Source organism: Salmo salar, chromosome 20, assembly GCF_965601325.2.
Source record: "Salmo salar chromosome 20, fSalSal1, whole genome shotgun sequence".
NCBI lineage: Eukaryota > Metazoa > Chordata > Actinopteri > Salmoniformes > Salmonidae > Salmo > Salmo salar.
The window spans coordinates 71,972,482-71,999,100 of record NC_138310.1 but is presented as its reverse complement, the minus strand read 5'-3'; the positions used below and the strand labels follow the sequence as shown (position 1 = coordinate 71,999,100).

General features: G+C 44.9%; 1 protein-coding gene across 1 annotated transcript; it reads left to right on the top strand.

The window, feature by feature from the left end:
* The first annotated feature begins 581 nt into the window (after nt 1-581).
* On the top strand, nt 582-26,481 carry LOC106581284 (endothelin-converting enzyme-like 1). The gene is made up of 18 exons (XM_014163247.3): nt 582-817; nt 10,126-11,333; nt 11,488-11,556; nt 11,754-11,864; nt 11,999-12,091; nt 14,161-14,285; nt 20,339-20,561; nt 21,847-21,945; nt 22,261-22,335; nt 22,421-22,524; nt 23,179-23,237; nt 23,648-23,699; nt 24,562-24,629; nt 24,983-25,107; nt 25,200-25,265; nt 25,612-25,707; nt 25,823-25,899; nt 26,008-26,481. Exons 2-18 carry the CDS (start codon nt 10,473-10,475, stop codon nt 26,105-26,107), a joined length of 2,403 nt encoding a protein of 800 aa, XP_014018722.1. The 5' UTR covers nt 582-817; nt 10,126-10,472; the 3' UTR covers nt 26,108-26,481.
* The last annotated feature ends 138 nt before the right edge of the window (nt 26,482-26,619 follow it).

Below are 26,619 nucleotides of genomic sequence, written 5' to 3'. Positions count from 1 at the left end.
CTGGGAGGCATGGAGAGCAAATGGTTAGTATATCCAGTCACTGGGAGGCATGGAGAGCAAATGGTTAGTATATCCAGTCACTGGGAGGCACGGAGAGCAAATGGTTAGTATATCCAGTCACTGGGAGGCATGGAGAGCAACGAAACTGTGTTTGATTTATTTTGGCCATCTGTTGACATCTTTACAACTTTTTTGGTCAGTCTAGAGTGTCAAGATCGGGCGCAACAGCATGGTTTCCCACCGCCTCTTATTCTGGTAAACGCCCTATGATATAAGGTGTAATGAAATGGCCAGTTATTTAACTGATTTGCATAGTAACTATAAATGTAATGTTTGCATTATGTGTGGCTCTATGGGCTTGGATTAGGTTTCTCAATAGTTTAATAACCTCTTAAACTGACTTTTGATAATAATGTAGACTATTTAATTATGTTTAGGCTATAGCCTTGTGCATATGTTATATTTGATGATAAGAATCAAATGGCAGAATTGAAGACAGGCTACTCACTTATTCTCAACCGTGGTGGCGGTAGGCTAAATCTTCCATCTCAGTCTCTCCCTCTCCTAACTCCTCTCTCTCCCTGTCTGTCAACATACGCTCTCTCTCACACAAGAAGTCTCGCATTTTTGGATTTGCGTTTCATGCTGGGGGGTCAGCTGCAGCAGCGGAGCAGCAGTGAGTGGCATGTTCCCGAGTCTAGCCCTCTGACCAGCTGCCGTATGTACATGCATGGACAGGACACGATCAGAACTACTGTCGCAGACCAGACTTACATCTAAAGCGCACGGACAGACTCTGAACACTGACTTCGCGCCGGTAAGTGTGTGTGTGTACACATTCTAAGTTTATATCGTGGCATGCCTGTCTAATTCCAAGCAGTTAAATGTGTTTGCAACAGCACTGACGTTACATTAATATTATTTTACATCGCTTTTATAGCCACTGGCAGACAGTATAATGTTAATGTGTTATTTCAGGATGCTCTGTTTGATGAATGTGTTCTATCGCCACTGTATGCTAAACGTGGAGCAGTGCTCTGGTTTCTCCAGTGGGACCGACGCAATCACCACATCCCAAATGAGTGATGGTGTGAACGTTTAGTATGAAAGTTAAGAGGATGGACATTGATAACTTTGACAACTGAAGGCAACATTCTGTCAGAATAAGATTAGGAGGCTGTTCCATGGGTTTTCACGCGCCATGAATTTTCCACAGACAAAGTTAGATTTTAAATAAGACTTTCGTCGGATCGTTTACAAATTGAATGTGACACTCAGTAAAACAGAGAGATCTCCGATCATCTGCCTCTCTCTCACTGTCGTAGCTCTGCCGCTTATTCTTGTATCCATTTCAGTGGCTCTGATGATATCGAGTGGCCATGGCGAGCGAATTGACTGAGTGTGTAGGGCTTCGATGTGGTCACCCAAGCCGGGTTAATTGAATTAGCATCCTGTGCCTGGTGGCTGCGTGACAGGGGAGAAAGGAAGGGACCCGGGATGCCCTTGACGGTCTGGAGCGCACAATCGTTTGTGTAACAGCGGTCCAGCTAGTGGTTAAACGATCCCTAGGGAACGCGCGTGTGTGTTTATGCCAGTGGCTGTGTGTAAGAGAGACACGAAAAGTGTAAATTCTTGTCAGAAATATTTCTGTTTCAGGTTACTTTTGGTCCTTATGTAACAGTGTTCTCTAAAACTATTTCACACTATAGCGTGTCTGTAGCCTACACCATCACTACGGCTCTCTGCTGTGTGCGCAGCCTCTGGCAGGCGGTGATAAGAGTTGGTGGGAACCAACCTGCTCAGAAACTCCAGTACTACTGAATGTGATCCGTCAGGGTCCGTGACCACTTTGATTAGAGGGAAATAAACCTATTTACAGTATGGCGCTGCCCTGGGTCTCCAAGCCCAGATGGATGCGTGTGCAGGGCAGGCGTCGGGAAAGCCAGAGACGCGTGATCCCTCCCCTGCTCCCCATTCTATACGATAACCTATTGTGCGCTGAAATTAATTGGATCATAATAGCATTGATCTTAACCTGACCCCTCCGGCGTCGTGCTCTTCGGTCCATTGATCGTATTTAGGATTTATGAAGGGTGGTTAGCGACCCAGGACATGCTCTGGACAAGATGGATGTAGTGGGCTTGTGTGCGTAAGAGGTTTTCTTGTGTGTAACGTTTATTTATATTCATATTTTATTTTTGTGTGTGTGTGTGTGTGTGTGTGTGTGTGTGTGTGTGTGTGTGTGTGTGTGTGTGTGTGTGGAGAGAGTTGTTTGAACTGAACTGTGTCCGAAGTGCTATCTATGCTCTCTGTTTGAGAGGTGATATATGAGAAGAGCTTGACAACTGGTGGGGTACTATGCATCATCCTGAGTGTATTCATGATGCATTTAGACTGTGTGTGTGCACGCAAGTGCAATATGCGTATGAGAATGTGTGTATGGACTGTGCAGGACAGAGCAGCATTAATATCACTCTCAGACATTAGACCTATCATGTCTGGTAAACAGCCATTCATCAGCTTCTCCTCTCATAGTGATGCCAATCAGATCCAATCCATTAGCCGCACAGTGTGGGCAATATCATTTTATGTCTATCCACTGCAAGAGGACTCCGTTAGTGTGTGTGTTATGATTCTGTAATTGTTTTAAGGATATATTGGATGTTAGTGTGTGTGTGTCCCTCTCCATGCACGAGGCTATCCTACCAATTTGTGCCTATGTGTGTATGTTGATATGAGATACAGCATTCGGTGAGTGTATGTATGGTCCATCAAGAGTGAATATCAGTGTTTATAATACATTCATGTGTATTGTGTGTGTGTGCGCGACAGAGGGGGAGAGTCGTGACTCTTGATGGATGATGGAGAGGATAGATAATGGCATCTTGTGAAGAAACACAATTCCCCCTTCATTTCATCTTTCATAACAGCCCCCCCCCCCCCCCCCCCAAGACGGACACAACCCCGCCCCCACCCTCTTCCTACTCCCCTTTATAGTCAACCCTTTTCTCTTCCTCTTTTACCCTTCCACAAAGAGAGCAACAAACATGTTCTACCTCACTTTCTCTCTTCCCCCTATCCCATTGGCCAAAAACTGGTTCAGTCAAAGTTGTTTCCACATCATTTCAATCCCAAAAATCAATGTTATGATGATGAATCTATTTAGAAAACGCATTGGATTTGCAAAAAGTCCTCAACGTAAGGGCATTTCGTTTTTTTTACTTTTAACCTAAATCCAATGGCATGCTGACATTTTTGGTTCATTTCACATTGAATTTACGATAGTTGACAACTGTATCAAATGTAAATCAAAACTAGATGTCGAACTGACGTCTGTGCCCAGTGTGTTCTCTCCTCACACTGAGAAACAACTCTGCCTCTACCACTCTTCCTCCTCCTCTTCCTCTCTATAGTTCCTGTACTGGCTAAAGTTGAGCAGGTGTGAATAGCGATGTTGATTTGCAGTCTGGTATCTCATCAGTGGGAGGCAGGTCATCAATGTGATTGTGTCGGTGTCCCTACTGTCTCTCTCTCTGCACAAACATCTTCCTCTCTTCCTCCTCTCCTGTTCCAGATGACGTGAACCACAATTATTGTTAGATTCATTTATATACAGACATGCTCAAATTCAGATTCCACGCACACATACGCTGATATAATACAGACTGTGTGTGTCGTTCGTTCTCACACTCAAAAACAAAGACTTTGCTGTGTACCTCTTATATTTGTTCTTTTTTTCAGTGTGTGATTTTTACTCTTGTTTATGAATACTATATATTTACACTTGTTCCTGTCAAAACCAGCACTGGACCTAGATCCACTTCTGTGCACAGGGTTTCACTTTATTTTTTACACTCAAATCCAATATTTGGTGTACTGGACCATAATGGACGACAGGTCATCATAGAGTACATATTGAAAAGTTTCGTTCCAAACGCTATGTATCCATTTTCAGAAATGTTGGTCAATTTGTTTTTATTGTTGAAAGAAATGATGAGAGATTGGTGTGTTTTTACATTATCTAATCATGGCATGGGGTTGTTCAATGACAGGCATATAACTGTATTTTTTTTAAATCTATCACTTGATGGTTTCATTTCAGAGAGACAAATAATGTTTTTTTTTGCAAAAAGCTATATATCCACCTCACTCTCAGATAAGTACTACTGCTAGGTTTTACCCAGACAAATGTAACAAATAACTACACTTTCAATAAGAAATGAACAAATTATACATTTGTATTATGAATATTTAAAATTATAATTTAAAATTCAAATTCAATTGAGTAATATGAGATCTGTATGTAAAACATTTGCATTTTACATTTGTCATTTAGTAGATGTTCTTATCCAGAGTGACTTACAGTAAATGTGTTCATAAGATACTGTAGCTAGGTGAGACCACCACATATCACAGTCAAATATACAGGATACTAACATTCTATTCCAGCTAAACAATGGATATACAGTATAGCGTTTGCCCCCCCCTCAAATATATTTTTTTCATACACATCGAAAATCTATGAATTAAAAATCTGAGAACAATAACAATTTACACACACATGAAGGTACCCATAAGCAATCATTTCTGATGAAAAAACAATGTGGAAAAATCATTTTAGAAATAAACTCTTTCATGCTGAACTGTAGAGAAGGTAAGATAATCACAAGTATCAAGTTACTGATGGCTGCCAAGTCTAAATTCAAGGGACCCACAAATCACTGGGTTAATTTAGTAGACAACTAACAGCCAAACAAACACAGAGCAAAATGCTCACACACCCTGGCCTCAACACGCACCCTGGCCTCAACACGCACCCTGGCCTCAACACGCACCCTGGCCTCAACACGCACCCTGGCCTCAACACGCACCCTGGCCTCAACACGCACCCTGGCCTCAACACGCACCCTGGCCTCAACACGCACCCTGGCCTCAACACGCACCCTGGCCTCAACACGCACCCTGGCCTCAACACGCACCCTGGCCTCAACACGCACCCTGGCCTCAACACGCACCCTGGCCTCAACACGCACCCTGGCCTCAACACGCACCCTGGCCTCCTATATCTGTCCTACCCTGCCTTTCTAAAGTCTTCGAAAGCCAAGTTAACAAACAGATCACCGATTATTGACTGTAAACTCTCCTTCCAGACTCACATTAAACATCTCCAATCCAAAATTAAATCTAGAATCGGCTTCCTATTTCGCAACAAAGCATCCTTCCCTCATGCTGCCAAACATACCGTCGTAAAACTGACTATCCTACAGATCCTTGACTTCGGCGATGTCATTTACAAAATAGCCTCCAACACTACTCAGCAAATTGGGTGCAGTCTATCACAGTGCCATCCCTTTTGTTACCAAAGCCCCATATACTACCAACCACTGCGACCTGTATGTTCTCGTTGGCTGGCCCTCGCTTCATATCCGTCACCAAACCCACTGGCTCCAGGTCCATCTATAAGTCATTGCTAGGTAAAGCCCCGCCTTATCTCAGCTCACTGGTCACCATAGCAGCACCCACCTGTAGCATGCACTCCAGCAGGTATATTTCACTGGTCACCCCCAAAGCCAATTCCTCCTTCGGCAGCCTTTCCTTCCAGTTCTCTGCTGCCAATGACTGGAACGAACTGCAAAAATCACTGAAGCTGGAGACTCATATCTCCCTCACTAGCTTTAAGCACCAGCTGTCAGAGCAGCTCACAGATCACTGCACCTGTACATAGCCCATCTGTAAATAGCCCATCCAACTACCTCATCACCATATTGTTATTTATTTTGCTCCTTTGCACCTCAGTACCACTACTTGAACACTCATCTTCTGCACATCTATCACCCCAGTGTTTAATTTGCCATTCTGTAATAATTTTGCCACTATGGCCTATTTATTGCCTCACCCACCACTATGGCCTATTTATTGCCTCACCCCCGTTTGGCCAGTAACATCTGGCCAAACGTTTTGAGAATGACACAAATATTAATTTCCACAAAGTTTGCTGCTTCAGTGACTTTAGATATTTTTGTCAGATGTTACTATGGAATACTGAAGTATAATTACAAGCATTTCATAAGTGTCAAAGGCTTTTATTGACAATTACATCAAGTTGATGCAGAGTCAATATTTGCAGTGTTGACCCTTCTTTTTCAAGACCTCAGTCCCCTCCTGTACTCCCTGTTCACCCATGACTGCATGGCCAGGCACGACTCCAACACCATCATTAAGTTTGCAGACGACACAACAGTGGTAGGCCTGATCACCGACAATGACGTGACAGCCGATAGGGAGGAGGTCAAAGACCTGGCCGGGTGGTGCCAGAATAACAACATATCCCTCAACGTAACCAAGACTAAGGAGATGATTGTGGACTACAGGAAAAGGAGCACCGAGCACGCCCCCATTCTCATCGACGGGGCTGTAGTGGAGCAGGTTGAGAGCTTCAAGTTCCTTGGTGTCCACGTCAATAACAAACTAGAATGTTCCAAACACACCGAGACATTCGTGAAGAGGGCACGACAAAGCCTATTCCCCCTCATGAAACTAAAAAGATTTGGCATGGGTCCTGAGATCCTCAAAAGGTTCTACAGCTGCAACATCGAGAGCATCCTGACCGGTCGCATCACTGCCTGGTACGTCAATTGCTCAGCCTCCGACCGCAAGGCACTTCAGAGGGTAGTGCGTACGGCCCAGTACATCACTGGGGCAAAGCTGCCTGCCATCCAGGACCTCTACACCAGGCGGTGTCAGAGGAAGGCCCTAAAAATTGTCAAAGACCCCAGCCACCCCAGTCATAGACTGTTCTCTCTACAACCGCATGGCAAGCAGTACCGGAGTGCCAAGTCAAGGACAAAAAGGCTTCTCAACAGTTTTTACCCCCAAGCCATAAGACACCTGAACAGGTAACCAAATGGTTACCCAGACTATTTTGCATTGTGTGCCCCCCACCCTTTTACACTGCACTACTCTCTGTTTATCATATATCTATAGTCACTTTAACTATACATTCATGTTCATACTACCTCAATTGACCCGACCAACCGCACATTGGCTAACCGGGCTATCTGCATTGTGTCCCACCACCCGCCAACCCCTCTTTTTACGCTACTGCTACTCTCTGTTCATCATATATGCATAGTCACCTTAACCATACCTACATGTACATACTACCTCAATAAGCCTGACTAACCGGTGTCTGTATATAGCCTTGCTACTGTTATTTTCAAATGTCTTTTTACTGTTGTTTTATTTCTTTCCTTACACACTCACACACACACACACACACACACACACACACACACTACACCCACACACACACACACACACACACACACACACACACACATACCTTTTTTTCGCACTATTGGTTAGAGCCTGTAAGTAAGCATTTCACTTTAAGGTCTACACCTGTTGTATTCAGCGCACGTGACAAATAAACTTTGATTTGATTGACCTCTGCAGTCCACCCTGGCATGCTGTCAATTAACTTCTGGGCCACATCCTGCCTGATGGCAGCCCATTCTTGCATAATCAATGCTTGGAGCTTGTCAGAATTTGTGGGTTTTTGTTTGTCCACCCGCCTCTTGAGGATTGACCACAAATTCTCAATGGGATTAAGGTCTGGGGAGTTTCCTGGCCATGGACCCAAAATATCGATGTTTTGTTCCCCGAGCCACTTAGTTATCACTTTTGCCTTATGGCAAGGTGCTCCATCATGCTGGAAAAGGCATTGTTCATCACCAAACTGTTCCTGGATGGTTGGGAGAAGTTGCTCTCGGAGGATGTGTTGGTACCATTCTTTATTTATGGCTGTGTTCTTAGGCAAAATTGTGAGTGAGCCCACTCCCTTGGCTGAGAAGCAACCCCACACATGAATGGTCTCAGGATGCTTTACTGTTGGCATGAGACAGGACTGATGGTAGCGCTCACCTTGTCTTCTCCGGACAAGCTTTTTTCCGGATGCCCCAAGCAATCGGAAAGGAGATTCATCAGAGAATTACTTTACCCCAGTCCTCAGCAGTCCAATCCCTGTACCTTTTGCAGAATATCAGTCTGTCACTGATGTTTTTCCTGGAGAGAAGTGGCTTCTTTGCTGCCCTTCTTGACACCAGGCCATCCTCCAAAAGTCTTCCCTCACTGTGCGTGCAGATGCACCTGCTGCCATTCCTGAGCAAGCTCTGTACTGGTGGTGCCCCGATCCCGCAGCTGAATCAACTTTTTGAGACGGTCCTGGCGCTTGCTGAACTTTCTTGGGCGTCCTGAAGCCTTCTTCACAACAATTGAACCGCTCTCCTTGAAGTTCTTGACGATCCGATAAATGGTTGATTTAGATGCAATCTTACTGGCAGCAATATCCTTGCCTGTGAAGCCCTTTTTGTGCAAAGCAATGATGACCGGCACGTGTTTCCTTGCAGGTAACCACGGTTGACAGAGGAATAACAATGATTCCAAGTACCACCCTCCTTTTGAAGCTTCCAGTCTGTTGTTCAAACTCAATCAGCATAACAGAGTGATCTCCAGCCTTGTACTCATCAACACTCACACCTGTGTTAACGAGAGAATCACTGACATGATGTCAGCTGGTCCTTTTGTGGCAGGGCTGAAATGCAGTGGAAATGTTTTTGGGGGATTCAGTTCATTTGCATAGCAAAGAGGGACTTTGCAATTAATTGCAATTCATCTGATTACTCTTCATAACATTCTGGAGTATATGCCAATTGCCATCATACAAACTGAGGCAGCAGACTTTGTGAAAATTAATATTTGTGTCATTCTCAAAACCTTTGGCCACGACTGTATATAGACTTTCTCTATTGTATTATTGACTGTATGTTTGTTTATTCCATGTGTAACTCTGTGTTGTTGTTTGTGTCGCACTGCTTTGCTTTATCTTGGCCAGGTCACAGTTGTAAATGAGAACTTGTTCTCAACTAGCCTACCTGGTTAAATAAAGGTGAAATAAAAAAATAAAATAAAAAACACGCACCCTGGCCTCAACACGCACCCTGGCTGCCCTCTTTCCAAATCTTTGATCTCTCCGCTCACTTTCCTGAGGCAAAACAAAGAAAGAGAGTGTGTGTGTTGTCTCAATCCACTATAGTGAAAAGCCAGTCTCAGACTGATTGAACTTCTGAAAGCTGGGATAGCGATCTTTGTGAAATGATACTCAATATCTCCTCTGAGAGTTGAAAACTTTGGCTATGATGTCTTTAACAGCCTTTTCTTCTATTGCTAAGTGTTTTTTATGTGCTTGTGAATTTATCACCTGCTCTGTGTGTGTCTGCTCCCAGCTCTCACAGTCTCACGTCAGAATGAGACGTTCATCCATGTTCCACAAATGTCAAATTTTGAAGTTGTTCCAAACGTCAGCATTCAAAGTGTTTAAGGTTAAGTTTAGGATATTAACTCAGCATTATTAAGGTTTGGCATTAACTCGGAATGGTTAAGGTTTGGGATAGACTTAAAACAAAAATATCAAAAACCACTTTCTAACTATAAATTCGAACTTGCAACCTTTGGAATCAGAGGCAGATGCTTACGTTTATCCACCATCCCCATCGCCCTAGCAAATCTGAAACCTACTTGAAGGTAACAGCATTCACTGTTACCCCTAGCGACCAGCTTCCACATCATCTCCTGATGTCCTCAGACATGGATGGATGTCGAATACTGACTTGTATGTGTGTGTCCTCACAACCAGTCCTGCAGAATGTCTATTCCTGCCTGTCTAAATAAATCTTCCATACCATTTCCATCCCTCTTTCTTCCATCTCCCCATTTTTCTGCATCTTTATCTACCCCTCTCCCCTCCCTCTGCACACTTCCCCCATCCTCTCTCTCTCCCTCTCTCCTCATCCTCTCTCTCCATCTTCCTACCTGTCCCTCCCTCTCTCCTCCCCTACTCCCTATTGATCCATCCAAAGTCATGAGTCACAGAGCGAAATCATCTCCCTGATAGATGGGTGTCTGAAATCAATCCAAAGAACTTTAGGAAAGAACGACAGAATGAAAGAAGAGCATCTCAAAAGAGACAGAACCCTTTGTCTTATCTCAGTGCTGTAATCATGGATTCCATCTTCTGTCTCATCCCCTCCCTCCCTCCCTCTTCCTCTCCTCCTTTTCTATTGACAGACAGGCTGAGGCTCCACTGGGGAAAAAGGAAGAGAGGAAGACAGGGCAAAAGGGAAAGAGAGACCAAGACCCAGAGATACACAGACAGAGAAACAGAGAGATAGCCTCAGTGTTCCCTAACTCTGTAAAGGTAAGGGTAGCAGAGGAGACATACAAGAGGCAGTGTGTTCAGGAGAGCCCAGGGCATTTGGGCTGCGTTACCCCTTTAGCCCTCTAGTGGGTGCCCTCGCCCATATCAGGCCTGGAGGGACATGGCCATCTGAAAGACTCTTCTCTCTACCACCTTCCACCACTCCCTCTATCAGTCTCTTTTTTCAACAACGTAACACTAATCAACTCTCGTTGCCATGGAGAAGACATACTCCCTCACAGCCCACTACGATGAGTTCCAGGAGGTCAAGTATGGTGGTCGCTATAGCAGCGGCACCCTTAGCAACGGCATGAGCCTGCATTTGGGCGGGAGCCTAGACCGAAACATTGGGAGGGGCAGAGCCAAAGGGGGCGGGGCCAGTGATCGGAGTCGGGACCTGAGTGGCATCAACAGCGGACAGGGACTTCCTCGTTGGAGCCGCAGGGAGATCTGCCTGCTCTCTGCTCTGGTGTTTGCTGTCGGGATGTGTGTCATCCTGGGCAGCATGCTGGCACTCAAATACATCTCCCTGGACTTCCAGCAAGAGGCGCACTGCAGACAGGACTGCCAGAAGAAACGCTCGTTAGTCCGCGCCGCACGCTTCATCCAGGCCAACATCGACCCCACCATCCAGCCCTGCCAGGATTTCTACAGCTTTGCCTGCGGCGGCTGGCTACAGCGCCATGGCATCCCAGAGGACAAGCTGAGCTACGGCATCATCACCGCCATCGGAGAGCACAACGAGGAGAAGCTACGACGCCTCCTGCTGGAGCCCGTGCACCGGCACACCGTGGACTCGGCTGAACGCAAGGTGAAAGAGTTCTACCGCTCCTGTGTGAACATCCAGGAGATTGACAAGCTGGGGTCGGGGCCCATGACAGAGGTGATTGACAGCTGTGGCGGGTGGGACCTGGTTGGAGTGCCCTCTGGTGGTGCGGGGTGGGAGAGCAGTACTGCACCAGCCAGACCAGACTTTAACGAGCTGCTCTATAGGACCCAGGGGGTGTACAGCACTGCGGTCTTCTTCTCTCTGACTGTCAACGTGGACGATAAGAACTCCTCACGCAACGCTATCAGGGTAAGAGTGTATCTGTCAGAGTGTCTCTCTGCGTGTGTGAACACCTTACTGTTTATCATCTGACTGATATACCATCTGTTTACTTACATGTCTGCGTTGATTACACATGTTCATATGTGTTCTCTTGACTGTGATCGTATGTGTGTATTTGTAGATTGATCAGGAGGGGCTCACATTGCCTGAGAGGACTCTGTACCTGGGGCAGGATGAGGACAGTGTGAAGGTAAAAGATTACTCCCTCCCTCTCTATCCACCACTCCATCTCTCCATCTGCTCATCTGTTCACTTATCGACCAATTCCTTTCTTCTCCATCCATCCACCTGTTTGTTCCTGTCATCTCTGTTCCCTTTGTTATCCTGTCTGCTCTGCCACATGTCACACTGCTGTCCATTGACCATTAATGATGATGTCATGGACAGATCCTGGCGGCTTACAAGGCCCTGATGGAGCGTCTGCTAAGCATGCTGGGGGCTCACAATGCCACTCAGAAGTCCAAAGAGATCCTACAGCTGGAAACACTCCTAGCCAACGTAAGTGTGTGTGTTTGTGCGTGTGTGTGTGTGTCTATATGTATGTGTGTGTGTGTGTGTGTGTGTGTGTGTGTGTGTGTGTGTGTGTGTGTGTGTGTGTGTTCAGTTGTAATGTTTATTCCCCTCTGTTTCAGATTACTGTGTCTGAGTATGATGAACAGAGAAAGGACATCAACACTATGTACAACCGCATCACCCTGAGACAACTACAGCGCATCGCTCCTAGTGTGAGTACCACACACACACACATCTTTATATCTGTATTGTGTGTGTGTGGGTAGAAGTGTGATGGATTAAGAGCTGATCTCGAGCAGAGCATTGTGAAGTGTGTGAAGTGTGTGAGTAAGGCAGGGGGCCATTCTACGCCCCGTGAACCTCTCATACTCACGCCTCCGTGGCTCAGCGAAGCTGTCCGCCTTCCGGGGATAGAAGGAGACCAACGGGGGGCTACGGAAGGAAGGAGAAAGAGGGTAGAGGAAGGGATAAATAGAAGTCGACGGGGGACTACAGAAGGAGGATAGAGGGATGGAGGGGGGGAAGAGGAGAGCGAGGGGAACTGATGGGGGGCATATGGAATGAATCTGGGGGAAAGAAGGACTGAGGGGGGTAGAGAAAGAGGGAGGAGAGGGGGGGAAGACATGAGGGGAGAGCCGTAAGGTGACTTGGAGAGCAGCAGGAAACTGATGGAGAATTCAGAGCTGCTCCATCACTTCTGATTGGAGAAGAAGGGAGGGGAGTGAATGGGGGAATGGACATGGACGGAGAGAGAGAGAGATGAATGAAGTGAGCTTCACTAGCATCACTGATAAAACGAGAAAAAGAAACATGAGAGAAAAAGGAAGAATGAATGAATGAAAGAAAGAAATGCAAAAGAGATGATCAAAAAGGTGCAAATGGAGAGTGAGAGAGATTATTTTCCTGCTGTAGCAAACTGGTTTAAATTAAGATCCTACATCAGAACACACTCAGACAGACATGGTCAAATAGGGGGATGTCAATTACATTCATACTGATTTATCCCTCTCCCACTCTCTCTTTTCTGCTATCCCACTATTGCCTGTTAAAAATAGTGGGAGATTATGAGACAATTTGGGATTACAGGGATGCTGTATGCTCAGTAGTTAGAGGAACTTTGTGTTGTGGATGACCTAAGCTATGAGCAGGTTTTGTTTATGACTTTACCTTCTTGTTATCCTCTATATATATCTTTGATATTGTGGAGGCAGCATTTACACTTTCCTTACTGGTACAATAAAGGTTTGTTGGAATCCCCCTTCCTTTCATCAGAGCAGGGTGACAACAATCCTGTTTTCTTATCTTGTGTTGTGGAAATTTCCACCAGGGACTCCAAGTTAATATTACATTTACCATCTCCATCTCTTCATTCAAAGACTCAATCATGGGCACTCTTACTGACAGTTGTTGCTGCTTTGCGTGATGTATTGTTGTCTCTACCTTATTGCCCTTTGTGTTGTTGTCTGTGCCTAATAATGTTTGTACCATGTTTTGTGCTGCCATGTTGTGTTGCTACTGTACCATGTTGTTGTCATGTTGTGTTGCTACCATGGTGCATTTCCATGTGTTGCTGCCATGCTATGTTGTTGTCTTAGGTCTCTCTTTATGTAGTGTTGTGGTGTTTCTCTTGTCGTGATGTGTGTTTTGTTCTATATTTACATTTTTAATCCCAGCCCCCATCCCCGCAGGAGGCCTTTTGCCTTTTAGCAGGCTGTCGTTGTAAATAAGAATGTATTCTTAACTGCCTTGCCTAGTTAAATAAAGGTTAAATTAAAAAAATCTATACAATTATTTTTTATCAGCAAGCTGGAGAGGTTCCAACAAACTTAATGAAACCAAGTAGTACATGTCGGTCGGGAGATCCGCCGGGGCAGTCCCGTTAGTTCTCTTATATACTGCTTACACAGACAAATTATATTTGCATGATTTACATGATTCATTATTCATAATTAATTCATCATTAACGTTTGGTTCCTGCATGTAGCCAACCAATACCTCACAAGGTTTCTTATTTCCAAGCTGAGACCTTGAAACTGAGACACCCTTTTTGGTCCTCAAAGCAATGTTCTGGGCGTGCTGCCAAATTGCTTGTACTGATAGTGAGGATTCCTCACAGACACAATCAATCGGTCTCTTGCATGAACACAATTGAATTGGTTATTAGAAAAGCACAAACAGAATTTTCTCTCACACTTGCTAAAACCTAAAACCTCTATTCTCCTATCCCTCCACTCCTCTCCCCCCTTCCTCTCCTCTCCTCCTCCTGCCCTCTCCTCTCCAGCTGCATTGGAAACGTTTGTTGGACAGAATCTTCCATGATAACTTCTCTGAGGATGAAGAGATCGTGGTGTTGGCTACTGACTACATGGAGAAAGTCTCCGAGATCATCAAGACCACCTCCAAAAGGTAAGAAAGGGAGGGTGGGAGGAGGAGAGGGAGGGAGGGTGGGTGGGAGAAGGAGGAGGAGGGGAGGGAGGGAGGGAGGGTGGGTGGGAGAAGGAGAGCGAGGGAGGGTGGATGAGAGGAGAGGAGAGAGGAGGAGGAGGGTGGATGAGAGGAGAGAGGAGGGTGGATGAAAGGAGGGAGGAGGGTGGATGAGAGGAGGGCGAGGGTGGATGAGAGGAGGGGGGAGGGTGGATGAGAGGAGAGGGGAGGGTGGATGAGAGGAGGGAGGATGGTGGATGAGAGGAGGGAGGAGGAGAAGGGTGGATGAGAGGAGGGAGGAGGGTGGATGAGAGGAGGGAGGAGGGTAGATGGGGAGGGAGGAGGGTAGATGAGAGGAGGGTGGATGAGAGGAGGGAGGAGGGTGGATGAGAGGAGGGAGGAGGAGGAGGGTGGATAAGAGGAGGGAGGAGGGTGGATGAGAGGAGGGAGGAGGAGAAGGGTGGATGAGAGACAGAGGAATACTGTAAAGGTTAGAGAGTTGAATGAAAAATCCAGATGCTTGAGTTTAGTATATGTAAGCATTTTTGTAAGAGTTGCTGAATTCATTTGTGTGGCCTTCACTAGGGCTGTTTCTATACGTTGTCATATTGAAGTGTCATAGTGTGTATACATTTGTTTTTGAGTGTGTGTGTGTGTGTGGGTGGGGTGGGGGGAGGGGTGTGTATCACTGGTGGGTGAACTTCCAGCTCTACTGTGAATGATTAGTATCGATCTGCCCCCCCACCCCACCTCGACACACACACGGTGTTGTGCTGTCAAAGACAGCTGTTGACAGACCCCAGAGGTGTCTCTGGAGGCTAGTGGGAGTCAGGGTGCCTGTTTCTGACAGATCTCCAATACTGACTGGTGTTATACTCTACAGTTTACACCTGTCTGTCTGCAGCTGACTGGCTCTCAGTTCATATAATTACAATTCATTTCAATTGATGTCTGTCTGTTTAGCTTTTTTCTCTTCTTTTTCAATACTCTACACCTCAACTTCCACCCTCCCTCATCCTTCATACCCCTTCCCTCTCTCTCTCCCTCCAGCTCACCCTCCAGCTCTCCCGCTCTTATCTCCTTTTCTCCTTCTTTCTGATATATCAGTTCTTGAGTGAGATGTTCTTTGAAATGAGAAAAAAGACACAATGGGGTGAGTGCACTCATAAAATGTCATGTTATCTAATATCAGATAATGTAATAATAATCTTATCAAAATGCTCTTTGCTATAATCACCCTTATTATCATTGCCATGGTGACAACCAGCATTACAGCCAATCCCCTGGAGGCTCAGAAGATTTTCTGTGTCTTTTCTTTTGTTGTTTTTCTCTACTTCTCTTCTTTATTTCTCCATCTCTCTCTCCCTCCTGGTGATTTCAGTAATAAACCCCTCTTTTCATGTTCCCTCCTCTCTGTTTTCTCCTTCTCCTGCTTCCCTCTTTCTACTGTCTGTTCCTTTTCAATCTGTCCACTCCTCTCTTTTTCCGGTCTCGCTCCTCCACTCTGTTTTTCCCTCTGTTGCTCCATCTCTCTCCCCTCGTCATCTTTCCTACGGTTTCTCTTGCAGCTTCTCTCTCATCTCTATCTCATTTATCTATGCTCTCTTTCATACCTCTCTCTATCCTCCTGTTGCCGTTTCCGGTTCTCTCTCTCCCTTTCCTCTATCTCTCCCCTGTTCTCGCTGTTTCTCTATCTCTCTGAATCACTCCTGCTGAGTCTATTATCTGTGTTTAATCAAAGGTTAGGGTCGCTGTTTCCTCTCTCCCTCACACACACACACCACACACACACACACACACACACACACACACACACACACACACACACACACACACACACACACACACACACACACACACACACACACACACACACACACACACACACACACACACACACACACACACCACTGGGTGTCGCGGACTCCTGTTCCTACCGCCACCCACTGTGCACCACTTGTGCATTTGCATAACTTACGAGAAATGCCCCTGTGCTTCTCAGTATGGGATCTGACCACCCCCCCCCCAAATACACTCACAACCGAACATTCACACCTACATGAGAGCAATCCCATCGATATAAACACACACACACACACACACAGACAGCGGGACACACACACCTATTTGGGACACACACAGTCCCATTTGGGCCCAGCAGGGGGTGAGGCAGTGACAGAGGGGTTTGACAAAGGCCAGCCATATGTCTGCCTGCAAGGCTTGATCCTAGGCCCCATGCTCTTCTCAATTTACATCAACAACATAGCTCAGGCAGTAGGAAGCTCTCACATCCACATACAAGCTGTGTTTTGTCATATATATATATACACACAAGCTGTATTTTATATATATATATGACAAAAAAAATATATAATAATTATATATATATATATATATATATATATATATATATATAGTCATATATTTTGTCATATATATATATGACAAATCACAGCTTGGATGTGGATGTGAGAGCTTCCCACTGCCTGAGCTATGTTGTTGATGTAAATTGAGAAGAGCATGGGGCCTAGGATCAAGCCTTGGGGTACTCCCTTGGTGACAAGCAGTGGCTGAGACAGCAGATGTTCTGACTTTATACATGTGTGTGTCTGCCCGCCCACTCTCTCCAGGCAGTTTGTGGTGGTGTGTTAGTGGCAGTAACCCATGGGGAGGCCCCACCCCAGCGTGTTTAGAGTCCAGATGAAGGCCTGTTTCTGGGCTGCATTATTGACCTCCCAGGGCCTCAGCTCTGCTGCTCCATAAAGCAGGCAGACATATGGCTGGCCTTTGTCAAACCCCTCTGTCACTGCCTCACCCCCTGCCCACTCTCTCCAGGCAGTTTGTGGTATATATATATACACACACACTACCGTTCAAAAGTTTGGGGTCGTTTGGGGTCACTTAGAAATGTCCTTGTTTTTTGAAAGAAAAGCACATTTTTTATTAATAAATAGTACCCGCAAAACACCAGTCTCAACGTCAACAGTGAAGAGGCGACTCCGGGATGCTGGCCTTCTAGGTAGAGTTAAAGAAAAAGCCATATCTCAGACTGGTCAATAAAAATAAAAGATTAAGATGGGAAAAAGAATGCAGACACTGGACAGAGGAACTTAGCCTAGAAGGCCAGCATCCCGGAGTCGCCTCTTCACTGTTGACGTTGAGACTGGTGTTTTGCAGGTACTATTTAATGAAGCTGCCAGTTGAGGACTTGTGAGGCGTCTGTTCCTCAAACTAGACACTCTAATGTATTTGTCCTCTTGCTCAGTTGTGCACCGGGGCCTCCCACTCATCTTTATATTCTGGTTAGAGCCAGTTTGCACTGTTCTGTGAAGGGAGTAGTACACAGCGTTGTACGAGATCTTCCTTTTCTTGGCAATTTCTCGCATGGAATAGCCTTCATTTCTCACAACAAGAATAGACTGACGAGTTTCAGAAGAAAGTTTTTTGTTTCTGGCCATTTTGAGCCTGTAATCGAACCCACAAATGCTGATGCTCCAGATACTCAACTAGTCTAAAGAAGGCCAGTTTTCAGCTGTGCTAACATAATTGCAAAAGGGTTTTGTAATGATCAATTAGCCTTTTAAAATGATCAACTTGGATTAGCTAACACAACGTGCCATTGGAACACAGGAGTGATGGTTGCTGATAATGGGCCTCTGTACGCCTATGTTGATATTCCATTAATAATCAGCCGTTTCCCACTACAATAGTAATTTACAAGATTAACAATGTCTACAATTTCTGAACAATTTGATGTTATGTTAATGGCCAAAAACAAGGACATTTCTAAGTGATCCCAATCTTTTGAACGGTAGTGTATAAATATTTGTATTATTATTTTTAAACCCCTGTCCCTGCAGGAAGCCTTTTGCCTTTTGGTAGGCTGTCATTGTAAATAAGAATTTGTTCTTAATTGACTTGTCTAGTTAAATAATGATTAAATAAATAAAATAAATAAGTAAAATATACACTCACTCATAGATACACACACACAAAGTCTGTTCTCACAGTGGGCACTCACTGAGTTTCTGTACCTGCTGAGAGGCAAAAGGGTGTCAGTCAGTCTGTTCTTGCAGTGGGCACTCACTGAGTTTCTGTACCTGCTGAGAGGCAAAAGGGTGTCAGTCAGTCTGTTCTTGCAGTGGGCACTCACTGAGTTTCTGTACCTGCTGAGAGGCAAAAGGGTGTCAGTCAGTCTGTTCTTGCAGTGGGCACTCACTGAGCTTCTCTACCTGCTGAGAGGCAAAATGGTGTCAGTCAGTCTGTTCTTGCAGTGGGCACTCACTGAGCTTCTCTACCTGCTGAGAGGCAAAATGGTGTCAGACAGAGAAAGAAACGAACACACACATCTGTGTTCCCCTCCGGTGTCCCCCTCCTGTCATTCAGACAGTCCAGATTTATGTGGAGCTCTGGCCCCTGTGTGTCGTAGTCAGAGGGAGAAGAAAAACTACACACACTTTTTACAAGACCTGCTTTGTGTGGGTCTCATCTTTCTATCACCCTCAATTCATTTCTCTAGTTGTTTGCAAACCCTGTGCCGTCCAATCTCTTTCCCCCCTTCATCCCTCCCAGCCCCCCGACCCTCTCCCCCCCACCCACCCTCCTTCTCCCCCTCCCCACCCACCCACCCACCCTCCTTCTCCCCCACCCACCCACCCTCCTTCCCCCCTCTCTCCCTCCCTCCCTCCTTCTCCCCCACACCCTCCTTCTCCCCCACCCACGCTCCCTCCCTCTTTCTCCCCCACCCTCCCTCCTCCCTCTTTCTCCCCCACCCTCCCTCTGTGTGTAATGTCCATGTTGCTGTGTTCTATTGACAAGACCCAGACAACTGCATCCAATCCCATTAACCAGATGAGCTGGTGTCCAATGAGGCTGAAACAGTAATGACAACACCAGTGTCTCTTTACAACCTCTCCTCCTCTCCCTCTTATTCCCACCTTCCTCTCTGCTCATCCGTCTGTCACCATCACTCACACTCGTCTCAAGGGGAAGAGTGTGTGTGTGTGTTTAGACTGTGGGTAGGAGCTGTAGGACCATTATTACAGAGGATAATGTCTGCAAGTATTCTGGAGGGACAATGTATTTTATCTTAACAATGAGCTCCATTACAATCCAGTCTTCCAGTGTTTTTTTTATTGCCAACCCATGATGATTCAGGGCTATTGTTCTATCATTAGAATACATTTAACTAAAGCCTTTTCATTTCTGTCTAATCTCCCAGGTCTCCTAAATCTACCCACCACCGCACACATCAACTCCATCTGGGATTAGAGTTTCACACACACACACAAACAAGTAATCTACAACAAATGAATAAAACAGGTGTTTTATTCAACAGAGTAAAACAAACTCAAACACAAAACCAAGCGAAGCTGCAACACATACAACACATTGATCTGTACTGATTATTAGAGGTATAAAAGAACAAAGACATTGTCTCAGTCCTCCTTTCTCTCTCTTGCACTCCCTCTCTTCTCAATTGATTTCACTTCAGAAGTGCTTTGTTGGCGAGACACTTGGACTGCTTTAATTTAATATGCAGCGCACGCATCAAAAATAGAAACAGAAAACAACGTGGAACGGAGTCTCGCAGTAGGAGACGGGGCCACTTGTCCTGAGGGCAGAATGGATATGTTCACTCTGTGGGACCCCTCAACACATTAAGCACAACTTTACATTAGTGTGAAGGGAAAAGAATGCTTGAATACATGAATGAAATATATTTTTTACTTCTACTCGTCTGAGTCACTCTTGGACCCTTTATGCCTCCTTTCTCTTTTCATTTTCTATCCATCACTCCTCTCTTCCCCTCACCCATACTCTGTCTTTCTCCTCTAACCTGCTTGTATCTCCTTTGCTGTACTCCCCCTTTCTCTTTGCCCACCTTTTCTGTCTTCACCCTTCTCCTATATTTTTTGCATTCATCTTTTTCCGGAAGTTTCCACACTGAATCTTTGAAGGGGCACTCCTTAATTATACAATAAAGCCTTGTTAAAAACTAAAAGTCATCGTTCCCCCCTCCTCTCTCTTGCCAGGGTTCTCCATAACTACATGCTGTGGCGGATTGTAGCAGCTCTCAGTGAACACCTGTCCACGGCGTTCCGGAGCACCATCCATGAGTTTTCCCGGGAGATTGAAGGTACGGAGCGTCAGCTGGAGCTGGGGAGGCTGTGTTTCACCCAGGCCAACAAACACTTCGGCATGGCCCTGGGAGCACTCTTCGTCCAGCAGCACTTCTCCTCTCACAGCAGGGCCAAGGTAGGGCAGCAACTATCTCTGTCTCTCACTCTCTCCTCACAGCAGTGGTGTAAAGTACTTAACTAGTTTTTGGGGTATCTGTACTTTTTACTTTTTTTAATTTTAGAATTTTTTTACTTTTACTTCACTACATTAAGGAAATAATGTACTTTTTACTCCATACATTTTCCGACACCCAAAAAGTTGTCATTACATTTTGAATGCTTAGCAGGACAGGAAAATGGTCTGATTCACACTTATCAGGAGAACATTACATTTACATTTAAGTCATTTAGCAGACGCTCTTATCCAGAGCGACTTACAAAATGGTGCATTCACCTTATGATATCCAGTGGAACAACCACTTTACAATAGTGCATCTAAATCTTTTAACATCCCTGGTCATCCCTACTGCCTCTGATCTGGCGGACTCACTAAACACAAATGCTTCGTTTGTAAATTGTGTGTGCCGCTAGCAATCCGTAAAAAAATGATCTAAAATTGTGATGCCTGGTTTGGGAATTTGAAATGATTTATACTTTGACTTTTATATTATATAAAAGTAAAAAATAAGTATTTTAGCAATTACATTTACTTTTGATACTTAAGTACATTTAAAACCAAATTATTTTAGACTTATACTCAAGTAGTATTTTACTGGGTGACTTTCATTTGAGAGTCATTTTCTATTAAAGTATCAACGTTCACTCAAGTATGACAAATTTGTACTTTTCCACCACTGCCTCACAGCAGGGCCAAGGTAGGGCAGCTTCTGTCTCTGTCCCTCTTTCTTTGTTTCTTTCTGTATTGGTCTGGTGATTCTGTATGAAGTAGAACTGAAAATGCGTCTCTTTCTCTATCTCCATCCCACCCTAAGCCTTCCATCATCCTTCCTTATCCCTCTCTATCCTAGTCTGCCTCTATATAGTAGCTTGTTCATTCTAGGGGGATGTGGTTTCCAATGGCATTCCTAACCCCTCTGACCCTTAACTTTATTTAAGCTCTTCATCATCTATTCCTCCTCCTCTCACTCCTCTCTTCCTTTCTCCCCCCTCTTTCCCTCTGTTGTGTTCAATGCCAACCTAGCCTCAACCCCCAAACCCTAGCCATTGTATGTAGGAATTTCCTTCATATTACAGCTAACCCATCCCTTCAGTTTCAGGTCTATGAAAAGTCCCTAGGAATAGGAGGAGAGGGCGAAGGGTCCATCTGACTTTGGGCGTACCTGATACAGCTAGCTCTCTGGCCCACTCCCAACAGAACCCTTAAAAACAACTGACCTCTGACCCCTGTTCTCTTCCCTCAGGTACAGGAGCTGGTAGAGGACATAAAGCACTCACTGGACCTCCGGCTGCAAGAGCTAGACTGGATGGATGAGGTGACCAAGGAGGCAGCCAGGGCCAAGGTCAGGATACCACACTATCTCAAATAGGCCTACTGTAGTACAACGTAGGATGAAAGCAGGGGTTGTTTTATTCTGGATCAGTTTAATACTGGTTTATTAAATCCCAATCTCAGTATGTTGTCTGATACTTTCAGAATGTAAAGTCTTAATCCTTTTAGAGCACTTGCTGAAACAAAAGTGCTCCAGTGTAATCCCATTATAACAGTCTGCTTGATTAGCTGGTCGTGTGAAGGATATGTTGGCTAAATATGTGCAAAGTCTCTTTCACTCTCTCTTCCTCTTTTCTCTGACCCTTTCCTCCCTTCCCTCTCTCAGCTGCAGCATATGATGGTGATGACAGGCTATCCAGACTTCCTACTCAAACCAGAGCTCATAGACCAGGAGTATGGGGTGAGACCACTTTTACTCTCACAGACGTACTCTCTCTCTCTCTCGCTCTCATTGACTCTCTCCATCTCTGTTATTTGTTCTCCAGTTTGATGTGGATGAAAATACCTATTTCAAAAACATCCTCAACAGTATTAATTTTAACATCAAGATGTCTGTCAAGAAGATCCACAAGCAGGTGGACAAGACCGCGTAAGTGATGCTTCAACTGCTCCAGATGTTCAGTCTCACAATAACACAACTACACACAGATTCAAAGTTCTATGCACCTCTTGACACAAAACCTTACATTTTATGACAAGAGTAATTGAAGTGAAGAGTATACAAGTGATGTACCTACAAATTGAAGATACCATAAGCTCGTCTTTTGTGTAACTGTTTAAAATGTGCTCCTAGGACAGAACTCGAAACTGATCTTGTGTCCGAACAAGCTGAAGCCCTCCACCCAGTACTGCCAAATCATGACTTCCTCAATCACAAATATACTCCTTTCATCATTAAGCTCTCCCTCTGCAGAGAAAACTTGCCCTCATCCCTCCACCCATCTCTCCGCTGTCTGTAGGGCCATCAGTCTTTCCCACCAGAACAAGGGCATCTCTGAATTTCAATGTTATTAATTTGGGAAATGTCCTCAAATCGATGCGCCTGGATTTAAAGATTATGACGAAGGGACTGTTTTCTTATGCAGACAGGAATTATCAATATTGGACTAAACATAGAATATTTTCACCTTAAAAAAAACAAATTGCCTGACACTTAAGAAGTGTCTTTGTGTCTCTTGTTGTTTGAAGATGTTTAGTGAATGTAGGATTAATACATCTCTGATTGACTTTGTTTCCCTCTCAGGTGGCTCCTTCCCCCTCAGGCCCTCAATGCCTACCATCTCCCAAACAAGAACCAAATGGGTTAGTCAGTGTGTGATCCCATAGCACATCAACGCTCTTTGTATATACAAGATAACACACTCCTCCTCTTCTTCTTCTTTCTGGTCCATCCATGTGATGAGGCACCCACACACCCTAACACACTTATTCTGCATTCACTTACTTACACCAGCCCCCCCCCACCACACACACATTGTCATCTCCCCTCAGTCTTGGCCTCTATTGGTGTCTGTATCTGCCTCAAGGATTTACTTCACAGAAAAATCAATGGTGAGTTACAGAGCAGGCAGCAGAGGACAGAGGGCCAGACAAACACAGCCATCAGCCACAAGAGCTAATGGTTACCCTACCTCCATCTACTCCTCTTATACTGTATCACTGCCTCCCTACCCCTCTCTATATCTTCTGCTATCATCTTTCTTTACTTTTAGTATTTCCCGCTGGAATCCTTCAGCCCACACTGTACGACCCCGAGTTTCCACAGTGAGTACAACTCTGAATATTTTAATCAACTGCTAATTAAGACACTGATTAGTTCTATCAAGTGTGTTAGTTAGTAGGCTGGAACGAAAGTCTGCACCCGCTGTACTGTAGCACTCCAGGACAACCCTTCTACAGCATTACCAATGCTTTCCTCCTACATTACCCCTCGTATTCTACCTCCAAACCATTCCCCTTTCCATTAATGCTCAGTTATACTGCAACCCTCAACTCTCACGGTATTATTTATTCACATACTTATTCCATTAGAAGTGATCACCACCACTCCACATAAACGACCGCTGTATCCACCCATGCATACTGATGAATGGAATATGATATTAGATGTGTGCGTGGTCCCGTTCCCTGGAGTTATTACTGCAGTAACCCTAACCTGCCATAAAGACTGAGGCTAGCCCAGCGCTGCTATCAGGCCCCAGGTAATGAAGCCTCACTCAGCCAGTTATTTTATTCAGGTTTGGAGGGCAACTCTCAGCAGGGTATCGACATCCTGTCAGAAAGTCATTTTCTGACTTAGCCATGTGGATAGCCCCGAGCCTCTGGCCGTCCCTGCATCGTATCAGTCTCCATCTGCATGGTCTGCCAGACTACACTAAACACTCCTCACCCACCCGGGTCAAGGAGAGGTGGCCAGGACTCTCACACTCTTCAGTTATTAATAACAGTTAGATATGATATCAACAGGTCAGATTATGATGTATGTAATACTCTACTGTCCCCTTCAGGACGGGGGCTAGAACTTCAGGCTGAACAGAAGTTTTATCAGTTTGTGTTATTATAAATATACATTATGTTGATGTCCTCAAATGTTAAGTGATTAGTAACTCATCCCTCCTCCCTCTAGATCTCTGAACTATGGAGGAATAGGAGCCATCATCGGTCATGAGCTGACACATGGATATGATGACTGGGGTGAGAGAACACTTCCTTGTCTTAAATGTGTCCTACAAAAGCCTAAAATCCAATAGGGTTTGAACAGTTGTAGCCTAACAGTAGTAAAACTGTAATGTCAGTATAATATCAGTTCTGAATAAGGGGTTCATGTCTTTTGTCCACATTGGTCATCCTAACTCAAGCCTCTTGCCCCCCATCTAAGTGGGTTGTCACTATCAGGCCATGCAGCAAGCTACGGAAGTTCCGCCTCCCCCCTATCCCAACCAATGAAATCAGTCAAATGACTTCAGAGTAAAAGGCTATAGCCAACTGTACCTTGCAGCGTGGCCAAATAGTGACCCCCATGCTAAGTGATGTCATCTTACTCTTAGGGGGACAGTATGATCGCCACGGCAACCTGAAGCAGTGGTGGACGGAGGAGTCATACAAGAAGTTTCAGAAGAAAGCAGAGTGCATTGTTAAACTCTATGACAACTTCACCGTCTATAACCAGAAAGTGGGTGCATAGCATACCTTGTTATACTGCTTACTGGACACACACACTTGTAATGGGAGTTGTAATGGTATCTTTCCCCTGTGTGTCTGCAGGTGAATGGCCGTCTGACTCTGGGGGAGAATATAGCAGACATGGGAGGGCTTAAACTGTCTTACTTTGTGAGTGAAATCTTCCAATAGACTGTGCTAGCTGTCAATCATGACTGATTACTCTCTGTCAGGGCTCTATTCAATCCGCATTACGGAAGTTCAGCTTTAACACATCATTGAAATTTAAAAGAAATGTTCCTGCTTTGGAGGAGACTGCATCCATGGTAAACGCTGCATATCGGCTCAATCGGAAATGATATTTTAGTTTCTATCGCATTGAATAGAGCCCTCAGTCACTGTCTCTATGGACTAATGACAAGCTGTCTGAACACCCAGGACTCAAATCTCATCTCTCTCTCTCTCTCTACCTCTATCCATTTCTGTTTCACTCTCTCCATCTTCTCCCTCTCTCCAGGCATATCAGAAGTGGATCAGAGAACATGGTCCAGAAAGACCTCTCCCTGGACTCAAATACACACATGAACAACTACTCTTCATTGCCTTCGCACAGGTACAAACTATGTACAGACTGTTGTTTCAGCCTGGGAATCTTTTTGTTGTTGCAGTGGGAGTAGAGATGATATTTCTTTACGGCCTTTACTGCGAACTGTCTCCTCTCCTATTAGAACTGGTGTATGAAGAGACGGTCTCAGTCCATATACCTGCAGCTACTGACTGACAAGCACGCACCAGAGCATTACAGGTACATACACTTCCTCACTTTTCTGATGTGCATCAGCCAATCACAGGCCATACATAATATGAATCCCATCTCTGATTGGACTGTTATCTCTCCCCATCACCCCTGCAGGGTGATTGGCAGCGTGTCCCAGTTTGATGAGTTTGCCCGAGTGTTTCACTGTCCAAAGGGTTCCCCCATGCATCCTGTCAACAAGTGTTCTGTATGGTGACCTCTGAACTCCTCCACCCACCAACAACTAGAACTTACCTGTGACCTCAACTCACCAACCTGTCTGAGGTGTTCTGTTCAGTTTCACTTCCATCTCAATCCTGGGACTACCTTTCTCTTATCACAGAATTTGCAAGCTAATAATGTCATCCCCACCAGGCAAAACCATGATCACTTCACTGTCTACTCATGTACATATCCAGTGCTTGACTTGGGCAGGAGGTCACCGGTGCGGAGTACTGGCACCTCAAATGTTCTACCGCTTGAGCTCCTGTTCCTCTTATAGAATATTGTGGATCTCCTGTACCCAAAATGAGTACCGGCACCTATTTCAATCCAAGTCAAGCACTCATTTAAGCATATATATATATATATATATATATATATATATATATATATATATATATATATATATATTTTTTTTTTTTTTTTTTTTTTTTTCAACAGATATGTCATGGGATTACCTTTTTGGTTTTGAATCACTTAAACGTCAGATGTTGACAGTAGTAAAGA